Below are 18,505 nucleotides of genomic sequence, written 5' to 3'. Positions count from 1 at the left end.
TTGAACTTAGATTAATATATTTATTACATCATTTTCATCCTTTATACAAGCTGCTTGTAAGCTTAATATACCTACATGATATTATATTTGTAAAGCAGCTTTTAATCACCCTAAATTACTCGTAAATCAATAAAAGTGTATTCATTATTTCATTAATGATTGGAATTGTAACAAATAACTTTTCTAGCACTAGTCCAATTATTTGGAGCAATTAGTGGGTAACGTTAATGGCCGTAATCCATCGAAATGGCCCACTATATGCTTGTAGTAGAACCTATGTCTGTAGTCATTTGAGAATAAAAACTGTGACATTTTAATAAGAAACCTTAACGCCCGTATTCACAAACGATGCTTGCTTAAGTGAAGCAGCAAACCGAACGCACAGCGTTGAATAGAGCTCTGTGATTGGTTCCTGTGTCACCCTGTTCGTCCACGCGCACTATGAGACCTCATAGTAATGTTTGTAAATACGGGCGTAAATCTACGGGTAAATTTAAATAAATGACGATCTTTTCTAACTTAAAACGTTATCATTATGCTCCACTTTTCTTATACTTTTTATTATACACCATCTGAAACTTCACCTAGACTGTAATCACCACCTTAGAAATCGGTAAGTAAAAGGTATCGCTTTCATCTTTACTGTTTGAAGAAAACATGCCAATCTACTTAGCTTTGTAAATTTAATTTTATTAGTAGGTAAGTAATTATAATTAACATTGTTTTCTGCGGAACGCGTCTTAATAAATATGGCTTCTACGTGAATTCGAGGAATTCTTTTTTTATTTCATTTATTAACTTTTTATTATTGTACGAAATCTCTGTTAGGTACTGTACTACAATTAGGAGCTAAGTAAGTATTCTCATTATCTTAAGATAATTGTCTTTAAATTTGAAACTCCTAGGTTATTTTGGTAAGAGCTAACTTACGTATATTGCCTTAATTACTTCATAAATATCAAATTAGACTACGAGTAATATCTTTAATAACTCAACCTAATTGAATCAGTAATTATTAGCATCAAAGATTAGATTACACTATATGTAATTGAAAATTATTATTCACTTACGTAACTAATGCGTAAAGTCTAGGCTATATTTTACTATTTTATAAGGATCACCCTTTATCAAAAAGCCCGGCTCTAAAAGACATAAAACTGTCACGACAATAGAACAATGAAACGAGGTTTCATTTCAATCCACGCGTGAGCGTCCGATAAAAAATCCCAAGAAAGTATTATTCTTTGATATCGCAAGTAGACCGGTTACTTGAATTTCGCTGTTTTACCCGCTTGAGATTGAAAAGGATGGTCTAAATTGAGGGATTAGACGTTCTGTCTGTGTCAATATGATAAGCGCTGAGAAAGGCCCGGAGAAATGTTAAATGCAAACAGAGGACAAAGAGCTTCTCCGAGATTGGTCAGAGTCCGGCGCTGACATCTGGGCGCGATTGTCCCGTGATCTTGTATCTACAGCGGCTGCAATCGGCCGGGGACTGTTTATTCAGACGTGTAATTGTAAATTCAATCTGGAAATTGATATCATCGTCCATCCTGTAATGGCTATATACCGGGAAAAAAGTCAAAGATTAAAACTTTTAATTCCGAATTTTTTTTTATACTTTATTCGACTCTTACAACCGTATTCACAAACATTACTATGAAGTCTCACAGTGCGCGTGGACGCACAGGGTGACACACAAACCAATCACAGAGTTGTACTCAACGCTGTGCGTTCGATTTGCTGCTTCATTTAAGCAAGCATTTTTTGTGAATAAGTAAGGGCGTTGATTATAAATTTTATTTCTGAACACACCAATGAACGAAGTAACACCACAGACACAATAATATAAACTTAATTTGGGGTAAACGTAATCTTCTTCGTGATAGCTGATTACACACATTTGCATAGATATAGAAGTGTTTTACATAACCAATACTGGCGTAAGTATAGATATGAATCTAATTTGCAACATCTGTCAAAGCTGGTTAGCAGTGATCTTATCACCCAAACGAACATTTGGTTATTTATGAGGCAAAATAATCAAAAGACCAACTTGTTACAACTTTTGTCAGAAAAACTTGATTTGCGGAGCCGAATTTTCCTGGTGGAATTTTCTCATACTTGGTCTATATGTGCTTTTGTCGTGTCTGTTCTTTAACAGAGTGTTTTCTGAAGTTTCCGATTCAATAACTTTCATTTATGTACAAAATAGCACGTTGACATTATAAAAATGTTTAAGATGTTCGAGATTATCTTTTATTAATTTGAAATAAGTATTTAAATTACAATATTTCTGTTTTAGTTCGTTTGATCAAAAGCGTATTTTAGTGCTTGGAAATTAAAAAAAAAGAAAGTAAAAAGTAAAAAAGTATAAAGATGTCACATTGTACAAATTATTCTGGCGGTCTCTGCACTAAGCAGGAAAGCTTGTATCGCAGCGGCCAATACGAACAATTACCTTAAAAATAATGACATCGGTCTTAATAGGACGGACATGTTTAAACTATAAATGTTAAGCCTAACTGTTAACTAGTTAGGCTTAACATTTATAATGTGTTAAAATATAGTTTATATATAAAACTTGTTTTCTTTTTATTTGATCTATAGACATTTTGAAGCTAACAGAAAACTCTACAGACTCTTTGTATACCCAAAACACGTTTTTCTTTTGTCTAGTTTCAGCGTGGCTATTCAATGTTAATTGTACCTTGTGCGGTCCACTTTGGTAGTATCTAACATTCAGCTTTGTGGCTGTATTTACCTAAAGGTGAATTTCTATTTTTTCAGGTACAGCGGCGAGGGAACAAAGTAAAATGTGCGAGTGTGTGTGGCGAACTAATAAATTAGATTCGTATGTGTGTGTACGCGATTGAAAAGCGTGAAACAAACTCGCATGTGTGTACACGCGGAGTGAACTGAACAAAATTGGTGGCATGGAGGTGATTCCGACTCCCGGCAGCCGCATACTGGTGGCATTCTTTGCCACTGTTTTTTGGGGCATGGGTAAGTCAATTCGACAATCTTACACAATATTTATCTATCTTAATAATAATTTATCATGACGACAAAGTAAGTACATATTTATACAATAGTTAGATGTGTCGTAATAAACAAATTTTTTTTTACTCACAGTGCCGATTTTTCTATCGCTAATCAACACATATCGGAAAATGTTCAGATATTTCTTCTGTTTATTAGATATGTCCATGTAGTTACAACTACGTCACTACGTCAATTTTATTCCTTCGAACTTATAATAAAAAAAAGTTACCCATAATGTAGAGCAATCTCTACATTCAAAGTCACATGAATGAAAATAGACTCAGATCTGTCCCTACCTTTACTACGGGCAATTTGATCTGCCAAGTATATTATTACATTTTCCTCAAAGCCCTAGCCTCGCTATTTACAAGGTTTTTCCAGTTGACTAGCTCTTTTAAACTCTGACTGCTAGTTGGCCCCCAGCCTAATTCGGATACATTCGCCAACTCGCTTTACACAAGCGTAGTGATTTTGGCCGAAATTCCTGATGTAACAGGGAGAAGTCTGTGCCAGGATAACTTTCACATATCCTTACTTTGTAAAGTAAATAATATGTGAAATACTTAGTATAGAGGACGGTACACACTGTAAACACACAAAGACTTTTGTTCTGCGGGCCTAGTGCGTATTGGAGTAAAAGTTGCGAGTTATAGTGCAAAGGGTTTTTTAGTAGTAGATTTTCGTCACATCACACAATTTCTAGAAGTATTATTAGGGCTCTATTACAGTTGATAGTTTCTAAAGAAAATTAGTTCAAAGTTTTTTTCTGAAAATAAATTTATTTTATGACTGTAAAATGGAGGGAGATCCTGCTAGTACTTATATTCCTATTTTATTAAAAATCTATGCTCAGTAGTTCCACGGATAGGAAGTCTGGTCTTTTTAAGTCTTCCTGAATGGCAAGTAAGATTTACTAAAACTGGTAAGTTTATTTTTGAGATATTCAATTTCATCTTCTCTCATGATATAAATTCAAAACACGTTGAGAATCTACTCCTTAAAATTTACGGCCAGAGAATCTGTGACTGTGTAAACTACATGTTTGATATAATGTAGTTGCTCACCCAGAGATTACATACGGTTGATTACATGCTTGGAAGTAGAAGAGATTAGTCTAACCATAGTGGTTAATGATCGTGGGTGTTTAATTCCAAACATGATGTAATGCATGATGCATGTGTTCCAGACAATCTTCCTAACCAACTACATTTTCAGTTAGTTTTAATCGAGAAACTAATTGGATTGGAGTGGTGTAATTTTCTGCGGTATAATAATGGGAAAAGTAAATAATCAAGTTAGGGAGTTGTACCTTCTATCAACATGAGAGGATGACTACCAGATGCAAACACTTGAATAACTTAAAGAAAATATGAAACACATTTACGTGCCAATAACATTTGGGAGTTTACTGGAATCTCAACAGATCCTGACTTGGTGACAATGGAACTTCAGGAATGCATTTATTAGTTCGTTTCAGCCAAATGATGTCCACTGCTGGAAAAAGGCCTCGCCCAAAGTTAAAAAAAAATATTGATGAATCGGTGAACAATAATGGAACATAAAAACTCATCCTTTTTTGAAATTGGTTAAAAACTGAACTTTTTTTGGATTATAAAAATCACTCGAGTGCGAAATTATAAAACTGAGTTTTATAAAGACTTAAAAAATGACTTTAGTGTTGAATGCTGACCTTCCAGCTCGTAAAGTATTTGATTGCTAGTTGGATCATAAAACCGGCAAATGATGAAGTTTGCTCGTAACCTCATAAACGATTATATTGATCTTGTTCTTTGTGGACGTTCCATACTTTATAACCCAGTTAAATTTTCACTTAAGACTTTATAGACGTTTTATCACTACAATTATCGACGGTAAGTCAGATGTAGGTAATTAAAGCCCCAGCAGTATGAGGAATCGGGAGATACCAAATCGGCGTACTTAATGTACACACGTTTCATGATCATACGGACTATAGATCAAGCGCTTAACTCAGCCAGTACCAGTATGAGAGCCACACGGGAGGGTGTTTTGGGAAGTCCAACGTCAGCGAAACTTCAAATGTGCTTCTGTGGGCTGACGCCCGTATTCACAAACGATGAGTAAATCGAACGCATAGCGTTGAATACAGTTCTGTGATTGGTTCGTTTGTCACCCTGTGCATCCACGTGCACTGTGAGACCTCATAGTAATGTTTGTAAATACAGGCGTGAGTGTGAGTTTACATACATCAAACGCGCTCACTAGAACTCGCACTAGGCCCTCTGATTTGTAATTTGTATGCTCTGTCACGTCATATTATTATTCGCTCGTAGACTTGTCAAGTCAATGTCGGCCGTTTGGTGTAGTGGTTCAGAACGGACTACTATGCCGAGAGGTCCCGGGTTCGATTCCCGGCCGGGCAGAAATTAAAATGATGAATTTTGATTTCTGTGACGGGTCTGGGTGTTTTCTATGTGGGTATATTAAGTATGTATTTACAAAAAAAAAAAAGTATTTTAAGTATGTTTATATCCGTTGTCTAGTACCCATAGTACAAGCTTTGCTTAGTTTGGGGCTAGCGGCGCAGTGTTAAATGTCCAAGGATATTTATTTATTTATTTATTTATTTATTTATTTATTTATTTATTTATTTATTTATTTATTTATTTATTAATGTCACCCCTTCCGTGCCGCTCCCATACCTCAGGTACTGACTCAGTTAAGCGCTATATCTTTTACAGCCCGACTAAACTATCGCCGGCATAAAGTCCATAGAGTGCGGGGAAACTAATTCTGTAAGTTATACTGAAACTAGAACAATACAATCTAATTTAAATCTAAACTAGTCTGTGCTTTCGCATCCTGAGTTATGACGTATTTTCATATAGGTGCCCTTTATTCAAAAGTAATTAACTTTGTTAGGACCTAGTAGTATTCTGTGAAAGGGGATTTTCAAGTATTGAATTGATAAAATTACTTAGGTACTAAGCCCGTATTCACAAACATTACTATGAGGTCTCACAGTGCGCGTGGACGCAGAGGGTGACCCAAGAACCAATCACAGAGCTATATTCAACGCTGTGCGTTCGATTTTCTGCTTCGTTTAAGCAAGCATCGTTTGTGAATACGGGCGTAAGTTTGAATAGAAACTAGCCTAAACAATAATACGATTCAGATTTTTCAAGGATTTGAAATGTAAGTAATATCGATGTAGGCAAATAAAATTAAAGACCGCAAGATTTGCCGTTTCTATTTTTATAAGCGAAATCTCATTTTGCAAGTACACGGTTATTATTATTAGGGCAGATCCGTAAGCAATGAACCGTCAACCTGAGGAAGCGGCTGCTTCTTTAAATATCAATTACGATTCGGTCTCCTTTGTGCCCTGGGTCTTTTTATGTTTCAATCAAATAATGAGTCTTCGAGGAATGTTTTTACACAAACGCCGAGTAAGCGGATCGTTTGTTAAAGAAATTCGAATCTAATACCACCATACTGGAATGGACTGAGTTAATCTTAAGATGAAACGAAAAAGTAACAAGACCCTCTTATATTAATAACTTTTGGAATGTATATCGCCTTAAGATAAGTGAAATTACTTCAATACAATTACCTCTTTTGAAACCTAATTTCCTGACTACAACAACTAAGCTTTGTTATACGATATAATGATAAATTGTTTATAATAATGGAATACTATTTACTAGTCTAATTTGTGGATAAAATATAGTTCCGTGGTTTGCATTAATCAAGGTATTAGTGGATTTATAACATTTGAATGGACCTTATTGCTAGAAATATGCTCTTTATTGTACACCATCATAAAATAGGCAATTTTATCGCTAGGAAGCGATCTTATCCAGGCAACTTTGAGAGGACAGAATTAATTAACAAGGTTTAGAATTCTTAGAAACAATTAATCTTAAAGCTGACTTAAATTTGGTATTTGTGTGATGAATTCGGATTGAAGATTTTAGTAACTTCGATTTTAGTTAAGTAATGTTATAAGATGATCTAGGATAATCCTTAGGCATTTAAGTTGAAATATGTTGTTGTCTGTGTATTATATATTGTGTTAGTAACCAGATTAATTAAAAGTTTGGGTTTGCGCTTATGCGTAGGGTCAAGGAGGCAACAGTGACTCGGTCGGCTACAGTGGCTCAGTCATGTTTCGACCTGAAGGCATAGGAATATATATTTGTTTCTTTTACCGATTCAAAGGTCTTGGTACCCGAACACGTTTAAACCAGTTTACTCGCCGGTCAAGTGCCGTGCGGAAGGGTGAGGGAATGTTTATTGTTTTCGCGCCCACTAAATTACATTCTAAAGTGAGTTTCGATTGTTTTCATATCTTTGTTTGTTGCTTTAGGTAATAGCCGTTATATTTATCGGATAGTAGGTCTTGTATCAATTGTCTTTAATCCGAATTTTGACTAATTTGTTTTACATCTTGGTTTTTTTTATCAAATATTTACAAAATGGCGTAGAAGTACACAGTGACTCAATTTTAATACTTTATACGAATTCAATATTTTTATAACTTTAAATCGAATTTTGATTTTATTTACATAATGCCACGGAAAAAAACCGACAGAAAAATAGGGAAGAAATAAATAATGAAGAGATTGAGATGACTTAAGATCTTATAGGTAGCAATAAAAGTACTAAGAGTCGTGTTGAATTGTTGATTATAATAAGAATAGCTTGTGCAGTTTTGTTATTATTTCTAATAAAAAACTACGCGGAATGGGCATTTTCTTTTCATATAAATACTGCCGTACCACGTTAATACTGTGTACCACGGTAGTGAGTCAGTGTGTACACCTAGTAGTCCACAGTGGCTCAATTATCATTTTTTTGTTTTAGGTTCCTACTTTGACATAAGTAGTAAATAATGTAGAATCATGAGTGCTCAGTTACAGTTCAATAGTGTATCTAAAATGTGAGCAAATTTTAGGCCAATATTAAAGCGATATCTATTTTTATTAAGCTTCGAAAAAAAAGTGAGTCACTGTTGCCTCCCTGACCCTATTCAATTAATAAACTCGTACTTAATTTAATCATGCTAAAGCTCCAGCCACCCATACGAACATGAACTATTCCATGAGTTTACCTACCTCACTTGGCAGCGATACACCAATACAAATTAAATGTTACTGAATAAATTGGTCGCCAATTAACTCCATCAATTAATACATCATTTATCATGCCCATTGTCTGTCCGTTACACCTCCTATAATTATGTTAATGAATATCCATCACGTTAAATTATTTTCAGTTTTTATCATTATTCATTACATTTAGTCGTCATTATTCCTGCTCGTTGTTAATTTACAACTGGTTAAATTTGTCATCATTGGGTAATTAGCTATCTGAATCGTGGAGCCCCCACTTTATAGAAACCTACCGACATTCAGGAAGAGAGAGAGAAATTCTAAAGAAAGTATACATAAGTATTACATATAAATAGAGTAGTACAATCAATACAGTCGCATTAAGAATCGAATGTACCTTCAGTTCTTTTTATTTTTTGAAATAGGCATGATTCACAAAAAGTTTTGCTTACCTATTGAAATTATCTAAGTAATTCATTGAAAAAAGAGCTGAGCGAGGAAAAAATATCATTGAAAAACCTGAAATAAAATCTAGCAACCCCAAAATACTCACCACAGCAAGCCAAACGAGTATACCCAAAAGCATTCATTTAACGCGCGGCCATTGTGTTCTGGATACAGGATTGTAGCATCCAATCATTCACTCCACCATAACCCGTTCTCTCAATGTGCGTCCAATTTAAAGCGGATACAAATGACAGTCCATTCGGGAGAGGAAACACTTCGCAGCATTTGTCTTGAGACAAATTAACTGTTGTCGCGAGCGGCCATTACGGTGACATTTGTATCACTTATGGCCAGGAAACTACCAATATCTCTCGGCTGTTGCCAATTGCTGCAAACTCCTCTATTCTGCTATTTATATGGCATTTCAAACTTTGTAATGTGAATGGTATTTTGGAACTTAAGTAGCAGGAAGCAACGTTGTTGTAGATTCCAAATGTTTTGTTTAATAATGCGGCAAGCATAAAGATATCTTCATATTGCTACTCAGCTCCTGTACCTACTTACCTCTAGTACGAAAACTTTCGTCTTCGAATCGTTGCGTTTGAATATGCAAACGATTTTCAGTAAAGACGTCGTTTTACGTCATGTTCACATGAGCGCTGTTTATGTTTTCATAATAAATATTTTAATGACGATTCGTTTACGCAAACGATTCGAAGTCGAAAGTTTTTCGTGCTAGAGGTACTGCAGGTACCTACGTCCCGCACGTGTCACGTTAAAAACGGCTGCCTTCATTTATATGTGACCACGGGGCGGCGCTAACGCGGGCTTTCCGTTGAGAGAACAAACAGAATCTGTCCACACGACGTACTTACTGTCAACGCCCCATCACAATATACCTTAACTCGTATTTAAGTACGAGAGACCGATAGCTGGATCCCCGAGTAAAGGGGATCTTTATTCGTCGTCAATCTAAGAACTCGAAATGTAGGATCCATGATAAGAATTACTCCCCAAGTAGCACTGCACCACCTTAGTAGGTACTGGTGAGATTTACGCCCGTATTCACAAACATTACTATGAGGTCTCACAGTGCGCGTGGACGCATACGAACATGACATACGAACCAATCACAGAGCTCTATTCAACGCTGTGCGTCCAATTTCCTGCTTCACTTAATCAAGCATCGTTTGTGAACACGGGCGTTAAAACAAATAGACAATTAATGGGTAGTAAAAAATACAATGATTACTAAAGTTAATTAAAAAAGTTGTATCTTTGCCTGTCAACTCTTTGAAGGTGATAAATAAAGCAAAAAGTAGAGCAAATACGATTCCGAATGAACACTAAATATAAACAGCAGGGAATCAATACTAATCTATGGCCCAGCGGACTCTAGCCCGCGTTTATTGTTGTCACTCGAGCGCCCTCGTGATTCATTGAGCTCTGTTCGATAGGAAATTGAAAAAGCGGCCTAATTTGTTTTTTTAACGTTGTATGGCTCAATAAACACAAAGCAGTTTATTTTTAAAGTTTGGGTGTATTTAATTTTAAAGATATCGCTAAGTATTTAACTAAGTAATTTATTTCTCGCGTGTGCGTAATATGAGCGTTTGATTTATTGACGAAAATTAATAAAAAATCCTTCACCACTTTGTTTGAATCGGACTAATAAAACGAAAATGATGATTAAGAAGAATTCACGCCATAATCAATCCTCTAAAATTAATTTAGCTTGGTTCGCAAAATGTAGCTTAATAGAGTTCACGGATATTTCAATTAGTTCGCGATAGGCAAATTTTAATCAAGCTTCAATTTTTTTAATCCACACCAATACGGAAAACATACCTGTTATACCTTGTTGGGTAGGTGTTATACCTGTTGGTATAACACCTACCCAATCTAACAAAACTACTGCCGAATCTGTACCTAAAATATCTCCATTACCATCGCACCAAAAGCTCCTTTGGTCATTAACGAAGTAAATATGAATTTCTGCATGTTACTAAAACTCTACTCGGCACGAGAGTACCTACATGTTATTGATAACTCAATGTAGAGACTACATAGCCTGTCAAATACATAATTTTAACTTTAAAATAGACACTCTCTATATTCTAATGAAAATGTTGCTTGAGTGTATAATTTCGTACACAGCAAAATTACACGTGTCAGGTGAAGATTATGTAATCGATCTCTACCACATTTTTGGGCCGCTATCGTTACTCAAAACTCGCTTTGACTCTCACAGCTTTAACGATCCATAGAGATTGCTGACTGCGACACACGTATAATGAACAGCCCAGAACGGCGGCCTAACTTATTGAACGGATTAAGCACGAATGTTCATTTAACATTGGGGCGGTACATGTCCTGCTGATACGGGCAGCGGCGTATATTTGATTTATTTGGTCACTAAAATGGCTTGTATATCATTCATTTAATGACTGCTGATATAGGTACTAATAACTAGATAGCATCATTGTTAATTTTTGTATAACATTATGGAAAACATATTTTATAATCTAAACTTTGAACATGAATAACGATGCAATGCGATGGTCGTGATGAATACGTCCGGTCGCCGTGGAATCGCTATCGAACCTCATATTCCAAAAGAAACTGCTGAGCCATGGGACGCAGAATAACCACCCCGGTCTAATGTAATGCATTGAACGGTGTAGCTAACTGTAAACACAAACATTGGGGCGATGTTAGCTGCCGGGCGGGTGGCGCGTTGGCGGCCCACACTCGTCGTGACTCATTGATATCTCGCTAAAGTGTCCACATGATTGATCGATGCCGCCACTCCATTCAAGGCGCCCCAGCCCCGCAACGCTCGCCAATATTTTATCACTTATTTAGCTGTAAATGATTTGTGTCGTATATTCTGAATTATTTTTTTGAGAAAATTTCCCCCCGTAAATCATGTCAAAAAATCGGGCGAACAATTTTTCAAGTTGAAAAATTGCTTTTTAAATTATGCGACTGTGTAACCCGTACGACGACGATGTGATTGGAATTTAAATTTACTCGTATTTGTCAATTTTTAATACGAATGCTGTCAGTATTGCTGACGCAACCACTTCAGTTCTTGGAAAGGATTTCTTTTAGGCTATTAAGTTCATTGAGCTTTATTAATTTTAAAGGAAAAGAGTATCACCCAACCAAATATCCAGCCCTAAATATAGCTACTTATAACAACATAAAAATCTTCTTTCTAATAGAAAAACTCTGTATAAATGAGCAACGAAGTGGAAACTACGACGAACATTCGATACCTAGTTGAGTAATGGACGAAATTCCGATGGTAACTTATTTATTTTGCCAAGCTACCATCTTGTAAACTTTATTTGCGAAAATACTCGTACATACATGTCTTCAATGGCTTCACTGATGTTATTAAAGTACAAAGTAATACAGTAACAAGCAAGTTTTCCTTCTACCTCGTATTTTTTCATAAATTACTTTTGATACCAGAGCAGAATAGCGAGATATAAAATATTTCATAAGATTTAATACCTAGCTTAAATAAATACACTATTTACATTGAATATAAAAACTATTTTGTAATATTGTGAGAGGTTCATCATATAAAACTTATAAATACGATGTAGTTAATTTATTTATTTTAACATTCGTAACATTTTATACCTACGAGTACGTATTTATTTACTAACTTATAAAACTCATATAAAAATGTCGCGTTGAGACCTGTGTTTCTCTATTTTAGTTAGATTAATGTTGACTCATTTACATACAAAAATATCCAAAATAAAATTTAAGGAAGTCATTATAAAATGCAAATTTGTACTGCAACTAGAACTTACTAACAGTCTTGTATACCACAAATCTTGCAATGTGTCCTCTAATTTAAAGCAGCACGAGATGGTATCAAATGAGAGGGCTCTGATAGTTTGCGAGGCAATTCAGTTCCACAATTACAATTAGCTGGAAAGGCTGATTGTGCCGCCTGTGACTGATATAATCACTTTGTAGAGCCGTTTGTCGTACGTGTGCGGCATTCATACGCGACATTGAATGCTCATGGCGTCCATTGGCGATCGACAACAAGCGTCATTGAGGCATAACTGTGACGCTCCTTTACACTTCTNGTAATTCATTCTTGGGGAAATGTATTACCATATTTAACAAAATACCACACAACCTTGTCGAATTGCCACTGTGATGCTCCTTTACACTTCTATTGATAATTGCTTTTAATATCAAGGTTCTACAAGGTTCGAGACTATATTGATGACAAGGATGCGTGGTCAGTTCAGTCTGCACATATTGATGTACTTAAATTTGACTATTCTTACCGTTAGATAATTCCTGGCAATAAGTGGTGACTGAGTTTGTTCCGGCGTTTCTTCTCAGCACTTGCCATATGTTTGTCTCGAAGCGCTGGTAGGGCCCAAAAGATAAAGAGACATGTAAAGTGCCCCATAAGGGCTACCTTTTTCTTTTTTTATTATTTTCTATTGACGTTCATAAGTGCCACTTGTGGTCTAAACTGAATAAATATTTTTGATTTGATTTGATTTGATTTATCACTGCTACTATGTGGTAGCAGGATAGTGGAATATTNCACTTGTGGTCTAAACTGAATAAATATTTTTGATTTGATTTGATTTGATTTATCACTGCTACTATGTGGTAGCAGGATAGTGGAATATTCATTTATAGGTTAGTCTATTAAGGTAAGTTCGCTCACTAATGGCTTCAGTGTCCCGCTGTGCCTAGCAGGAAAAAAGTACTGTTTTGTGGCTATAGAAAAGAAATAGCAAGTCACTATAAAGGTAGATTAATAATTGTTTGTCATATTTAACTTAGATTTTCAAGAATTCAGTTATTTACCTGATCTCTACGTTTATCTTAAAAATAAAGCACCTACATACCTACCTAAATGATATTTATTACTCCTGTTATAAGGCTTTGTGCTTATGATTGTCACAGTTGCGAAACAATTCAGTTTACCGAATTTCAACAATTACAATTAGTCCGAAAAACAGAATGTGCAAACCGCCTGCAGACAGATTTAATCACTTTATTGTGAACGTTTGAACGTGGTCGGCGTTCAGATGCGCCAAATTGCATGATTGGGACGTTACTAGCGATTAAGTTACCGACGTCACCAGCTTTTAGGCGTGTAAGTATAAACGAAACTTAAGACTCGGTTCAAATTCACGAGCCTAAAAGCTTTTACACTAAACCGTCACGCATAGGTACTCTTAGAACTTTATGATTAGTATTATGAAATTAAATATCTACATTCTTCAGTATAGGTTTATACTTGATTAACGTTTAATACTTATTACGGGGCTAGGATCCCAAGCAAAAACTTTATATCAGTCACTATTACCTAAATTTTATTGAGGACGTTTAACGTTATCAATGATTGCTTACTGTTTCTATGTAAATAATTGAAAGCTTTTTCCTTTAGAAAACGAATAAATATGTCTAAATCTGTATTTCAAACGTGTCATCGCCGATTCTTTTAGCCTCGATCTCGTCCCATCTACTTGGAGTCAGACCCTTGTCTTAATTTCATACTACGCATGATTTTATGTCCACCTACCTATATGTCGAGAGGTTCTTTAAAGTCTTTTTGAACCTTCGTCAGATAGGTGACAGTTGGTCTCCAACTACTTACTGACACGTGAAATAAAATCAGATTTTGATTTCAAAGGGTAATTAAAAAATCCGAACCAGTTATGTTTTTTGCCGTATGATACGAGTAGGTTATACCTAAGCCATTTAATCGGTAGTGTAATCACATATCGGCTTGACCTGTGGTTGAGTGTTATAGAATTCCACCCGGAATTAAGTCCGCCACTGTACAGTGATGTGCAAGATGTTTAAATAAATAAATAAATATCATCGAAGATTTTCACATCCCTGAGAAAATATGTTTTCATGCCAAAATATTAAATGATAAATCCAGTTGTAGCGTATTGAAGAACAAACTTTTTACATTCAATCTATCTTTCTTTTTACATTTTATTCTGAGTTGCAAAATTGACTTTTGAACTGTCCCTAGCTACGAAATTACATTTTGGCAAAAAGGAATCTTTCTTCGGTTTTCGATGTAATTTTATCAATTATTTCTATAGAATAGTCACCTTTTATTATTACATGTTGATCAAATTCACAGATTTATTAAAGAAAATTAAATACGAGTAATGTCATCTCAGAGAATTTGCTAAATTACTTATAGGCTACCTTTAAATGGAGAAATACGAGTATCAAAGAAGTTACTGTTCATTTCACATTATATGTACTGTCAAACCACACATGCAACGCAAATAAATTATTTGATTTGATTAAACTTAACATTAATTACAAGTAAAATTCTGCATGAGCTGCCGAGCTGTTGAGGTCAAGGCTTAGTTTCAAATTGTGGTTTTTGATCCCACCCAAGCTGTGACATCACGGGATCGAGTATCTCGCCCGAATTTAATTTGAAGGCTTACGACCCGCACACCGAGTGACCCTTCCAGTACGTACTTAATACCTACTTTTTACCTTTATTACACTAATTGGCTGCCCAATTTTAATTAGTTTCGTTGCATTCACTAATTGGATGCGTCATTTATGTACGGACATAGCATGTTGAAATATCTGTACGCTAAAACCATTGGCAAGTCGCTCGCGGCAACGTGCGCATTTTGTTGTGTACAATTAATTACTTTTTTCAATTCTTGTTATGTTTATCATTTCTGAAATTAAATACTATCGTTATAATGATATTATTATACTTTGCAATATTTTTTGAAATTGTTTCTCAAACAAAAACTACTTTAATTTGGCTTACCAAACTGATTATAATAAAGGCGCTTAGCCAAGTGCCATTGCATTTTCTATCTTGATATAGCGTGATTTGATTAAATTTCGTAATACCTAGTGACTAAGCTTATTTTATCTTATTTGTTTGAGAAGGCAGATTGTTGAAGACTTAAGATTATTAGGTCACCCACAGGTCATCGGGGATTATTCAATCTTTTAAGATAGGTACTACCTTCGTCAAGCTAGATTAAATTTATTAGATCGCAATTTTTGCAGCCTAAAAATGTTTCCAAGACGATACCACAATATGGTTTGTTTCGGTCTCGGAGCCAAACTGTATCGTTTAATATACGACATATTATGTCTGTCTCTATCAAAATATGTGGCATATTATGACCGTTGACTGAAACAAATTGAAGTGCCTAATCGGGATACCTACTAAATATTATTTTATCTTTTCGGTATATTTCAAAGAAAGGCTGTTGAACATAAGTATCTATAACTGCTAAGTTTAGCAAAATTGCGCACCCACGGTAAGGTCGCCCGTTCAACCACGTCTTTTGTTATGCCTATTATGTATTCTGCGGTTGTTCAGTGTCTTCGGGTGGCCAAATAATAATCTATTATTAGAATTCTAACGCCCAAATAATAAACGACACTCAAGGCTTAGCAAGGTTCCAATTTAATCATAGTAGGTAACAAATTGTAAATTGTTTTACAACGCTGATAAAGTGATTTATTATCACGGGGACAAGTTTTAGTATCATGATTTTGCCGCCATTTTTATTGATAGTAATAAAAGAGGCTCAAATTAATTTACTACCTTTTTATTTAGCGCATTGTTTAAATAAATATATAATCAGCAAATAAGGAAATCTTTACTCGCGTTATTAACGCCTAAGTTTGTAAGAATAGATAAAGAGATTTTTTACTCCAATAATGTTAAGTATAACGAATTTTGATGGAACTTTACTATAATATGGCTTATACAATAGAAAAACATTATGTATACCTACTATAATTATTTAGCCTATTTTTATATCAAAATCTCATCGAACTAAGTTCCGGGTAAAAGCTAGTTTAAAATATTAATTAATCTAATCATCATTATTATTCATAATAATCTACTTAAATAAAAATTAATCACTTTATATGTTGCTAAGCGCAAATCCGATAATGAGTGGACGACGGATTGTTTTTCAAATATTATTTAAAAACGAGGAAGACTTTAATGGAGAGAAAAATTAGGAAAATTTCTCAGAAATTGTAATAACCGAAATTCACGTGGACAAAACCGTAGAAAAATTAGAAATAAAGAATACTAGTTTATGAATTAGTTGTTTAAAACAAATTGGCACACATGTTTTTTTAAATGTTTCTACAAAATTGATGAACATTTTACTAGGCTGCAATAATCTAATATTGTAATTTCTTCTTTTTATTGATAAATGTAATGTATCTTACGTAAGAATTATATTAGTAAGTAAAATGTAGGTACCTATAAGTAAGTTTATTATACAACTTGCTATGTCCTGTGACATGACATCATCACATGTGATGTACCGTTTACCCTTCCATTTACAAACTGTCAAACCACTCATGTAATGCAAATAAATGATTTGATTTGCTCAGGATTTGCCGATTTGCCGAGCAACCATAATGCTAGCTCTAACAAGTCCTTTTCTTTGCCAGGTGTCCGCGGCCTCCACAACCTAGAAATCAACGTGCCAGGAGCAGTGCTGGTGGGGGAGACAGTGACCCTGGAATGCAGCTGGCAGCTGGAGGATGAAGAGGCGTTGTACAGCGTCAAGTGGTACCGGGGCCGAGAGGAGTTCTACCGGTACATCCCTAAAGAACTGCCCCATACCAGGGTGTTCCCGCTGCCAGGAATCGAGGTTGATGTAAGTAGCTTTCAGAATCATACCAACTAGCTATATGAAGATGACAGGTATTTGAATGGCCCATTCATTATTCGGTATACCGAATAAACTTTGAAAAACACACAATTTAAAAACTTACGAGTATACTTAATCCCACCAAAAACATTCTGTAAAAACTAGCCAAGTCTCGATGGAGCTGCTTGTTTATCTCTAAAAAGTAATGAAATCTAGACAAAGTCGTGCCAAGTCTATGGTTCCTTACTGCGATTTCTTTATTATTATAGTTAATGTTGTGTGACTTGGCCGTTGAAGGGTGACCAAACCAGGTGCTCCATGACACCATTGTACCAATCTGTCGTCAGAACCGCTACCCATTGACGATGGAAAATTGCCACTTGGAAAACGTTGATTCAACAATAACCAGTCAATTGTGGGTTCAGTAAAGCTGCGTATTTATAATGTATGATTATCTTAATAAAGATTGTTCAACGGCCAACTAAATAAGTATGCGATCAGCGTATATCGCGGGAAAGGTTATCACAACACTGGTAATACTGCGGTATGCACTGTTGTTACTATTTGCATTTATATAAAACATCATGTTGCATGTCATGGTACAGGTGCTGTCAACCTTAGAGTTATACATTTTAATCTAAAATAGTAGCTTGATGTGCTGTTATCTGTACAATTTACTGGATTTGAACCAACAATCGTAAACTTTACTATTCGCAGCACTCAAGATAAACATATTGCCTCTTTAGCCAACATTCACAGCACTTTAATCAAAAGAGATCATCAAGTACCATTTAAAGAGTCTTTCAATAGTGCCAACTGTCTTGCAACCGTCTTGAAGAGCTATATTGCATTAGGCCAACTTCGTACCCTGACAAGTTTCCAACGCCCCGAGCGATAGAGGCTTCTCTAGAGTTCCGAACAGTTGAACTGGAGATGTACATGAACATTAATTTATGACGTAGTTGTACTGAAGTTAACATACCTACTTGATAACATTACCGCAATTCATTATGTTATGACTATAGATCGTTTCATTCATGAAGACGCGCCCCACAATTTTTCCGCTAATGTTTGAGTGTTATCGGTACTCGCTAAATTATCTATGAGTGCACACGCAAACAACACAAAAATGACGCTCGGATTGCTCAGATCGAACTCCTCGCACACCGCGCTTCCTTCGACCAAAAATTGGTGGGGCGCGTCTTCTTGGATGAAACGATCTATACCTATTTACTT

At 35.4% G+C, this 18,505-nt stretch overlaps 1 protein-coding gene across 1 annotated transcript in view; it reads left to right on the top strand.

The window, feature by feature from the left end:
• LOC114365557 (uncharacterized) overlaps positions 1–18,505 on the top strand; it is a 53,347-nt gene that overhangs the window by 9,346 nt on the left and 25,496 nt on the right. The window contains exons 2-3 of the mRNA XM_028322160.1: positions 2,791–3,006; positions 17,067–17,275. Of these exons, the coding sequence (XP_028177961.1) occupies positions 2,937–3,006; positions 17,067–17,275 (279 nt within the window). The 5' untranslated portion in view covers positions 2,791–2,936. The remainder of the gene's footprint in view (positions 1–2,790; positions 3,007–17,066; positions 17,276–18,505) is intronic.

The sequence above is a fragment of the Ostrinia furnacalis genome, unplaced genomic scaffold (assembly GCF_004193835.3).
Source record: "Ostrinia furnacalis isolate ACB-3 unplaced genomic scaffold, ASM419383v2 OfSCF7603, whole genome shotgun sequence".
Taxonomy (NCBI): Eukaryota; Metazoa; Arthropoda; class Insecta; order Lepidoptera; family Crambidae; genus Ostrinia; species Ostrinia furnacalis.
The sequence above is the reverse complement of the archived record's forward strand: the minus strand, read 5'-3'. Positions and strand labels throughout refer to the sequence as shown.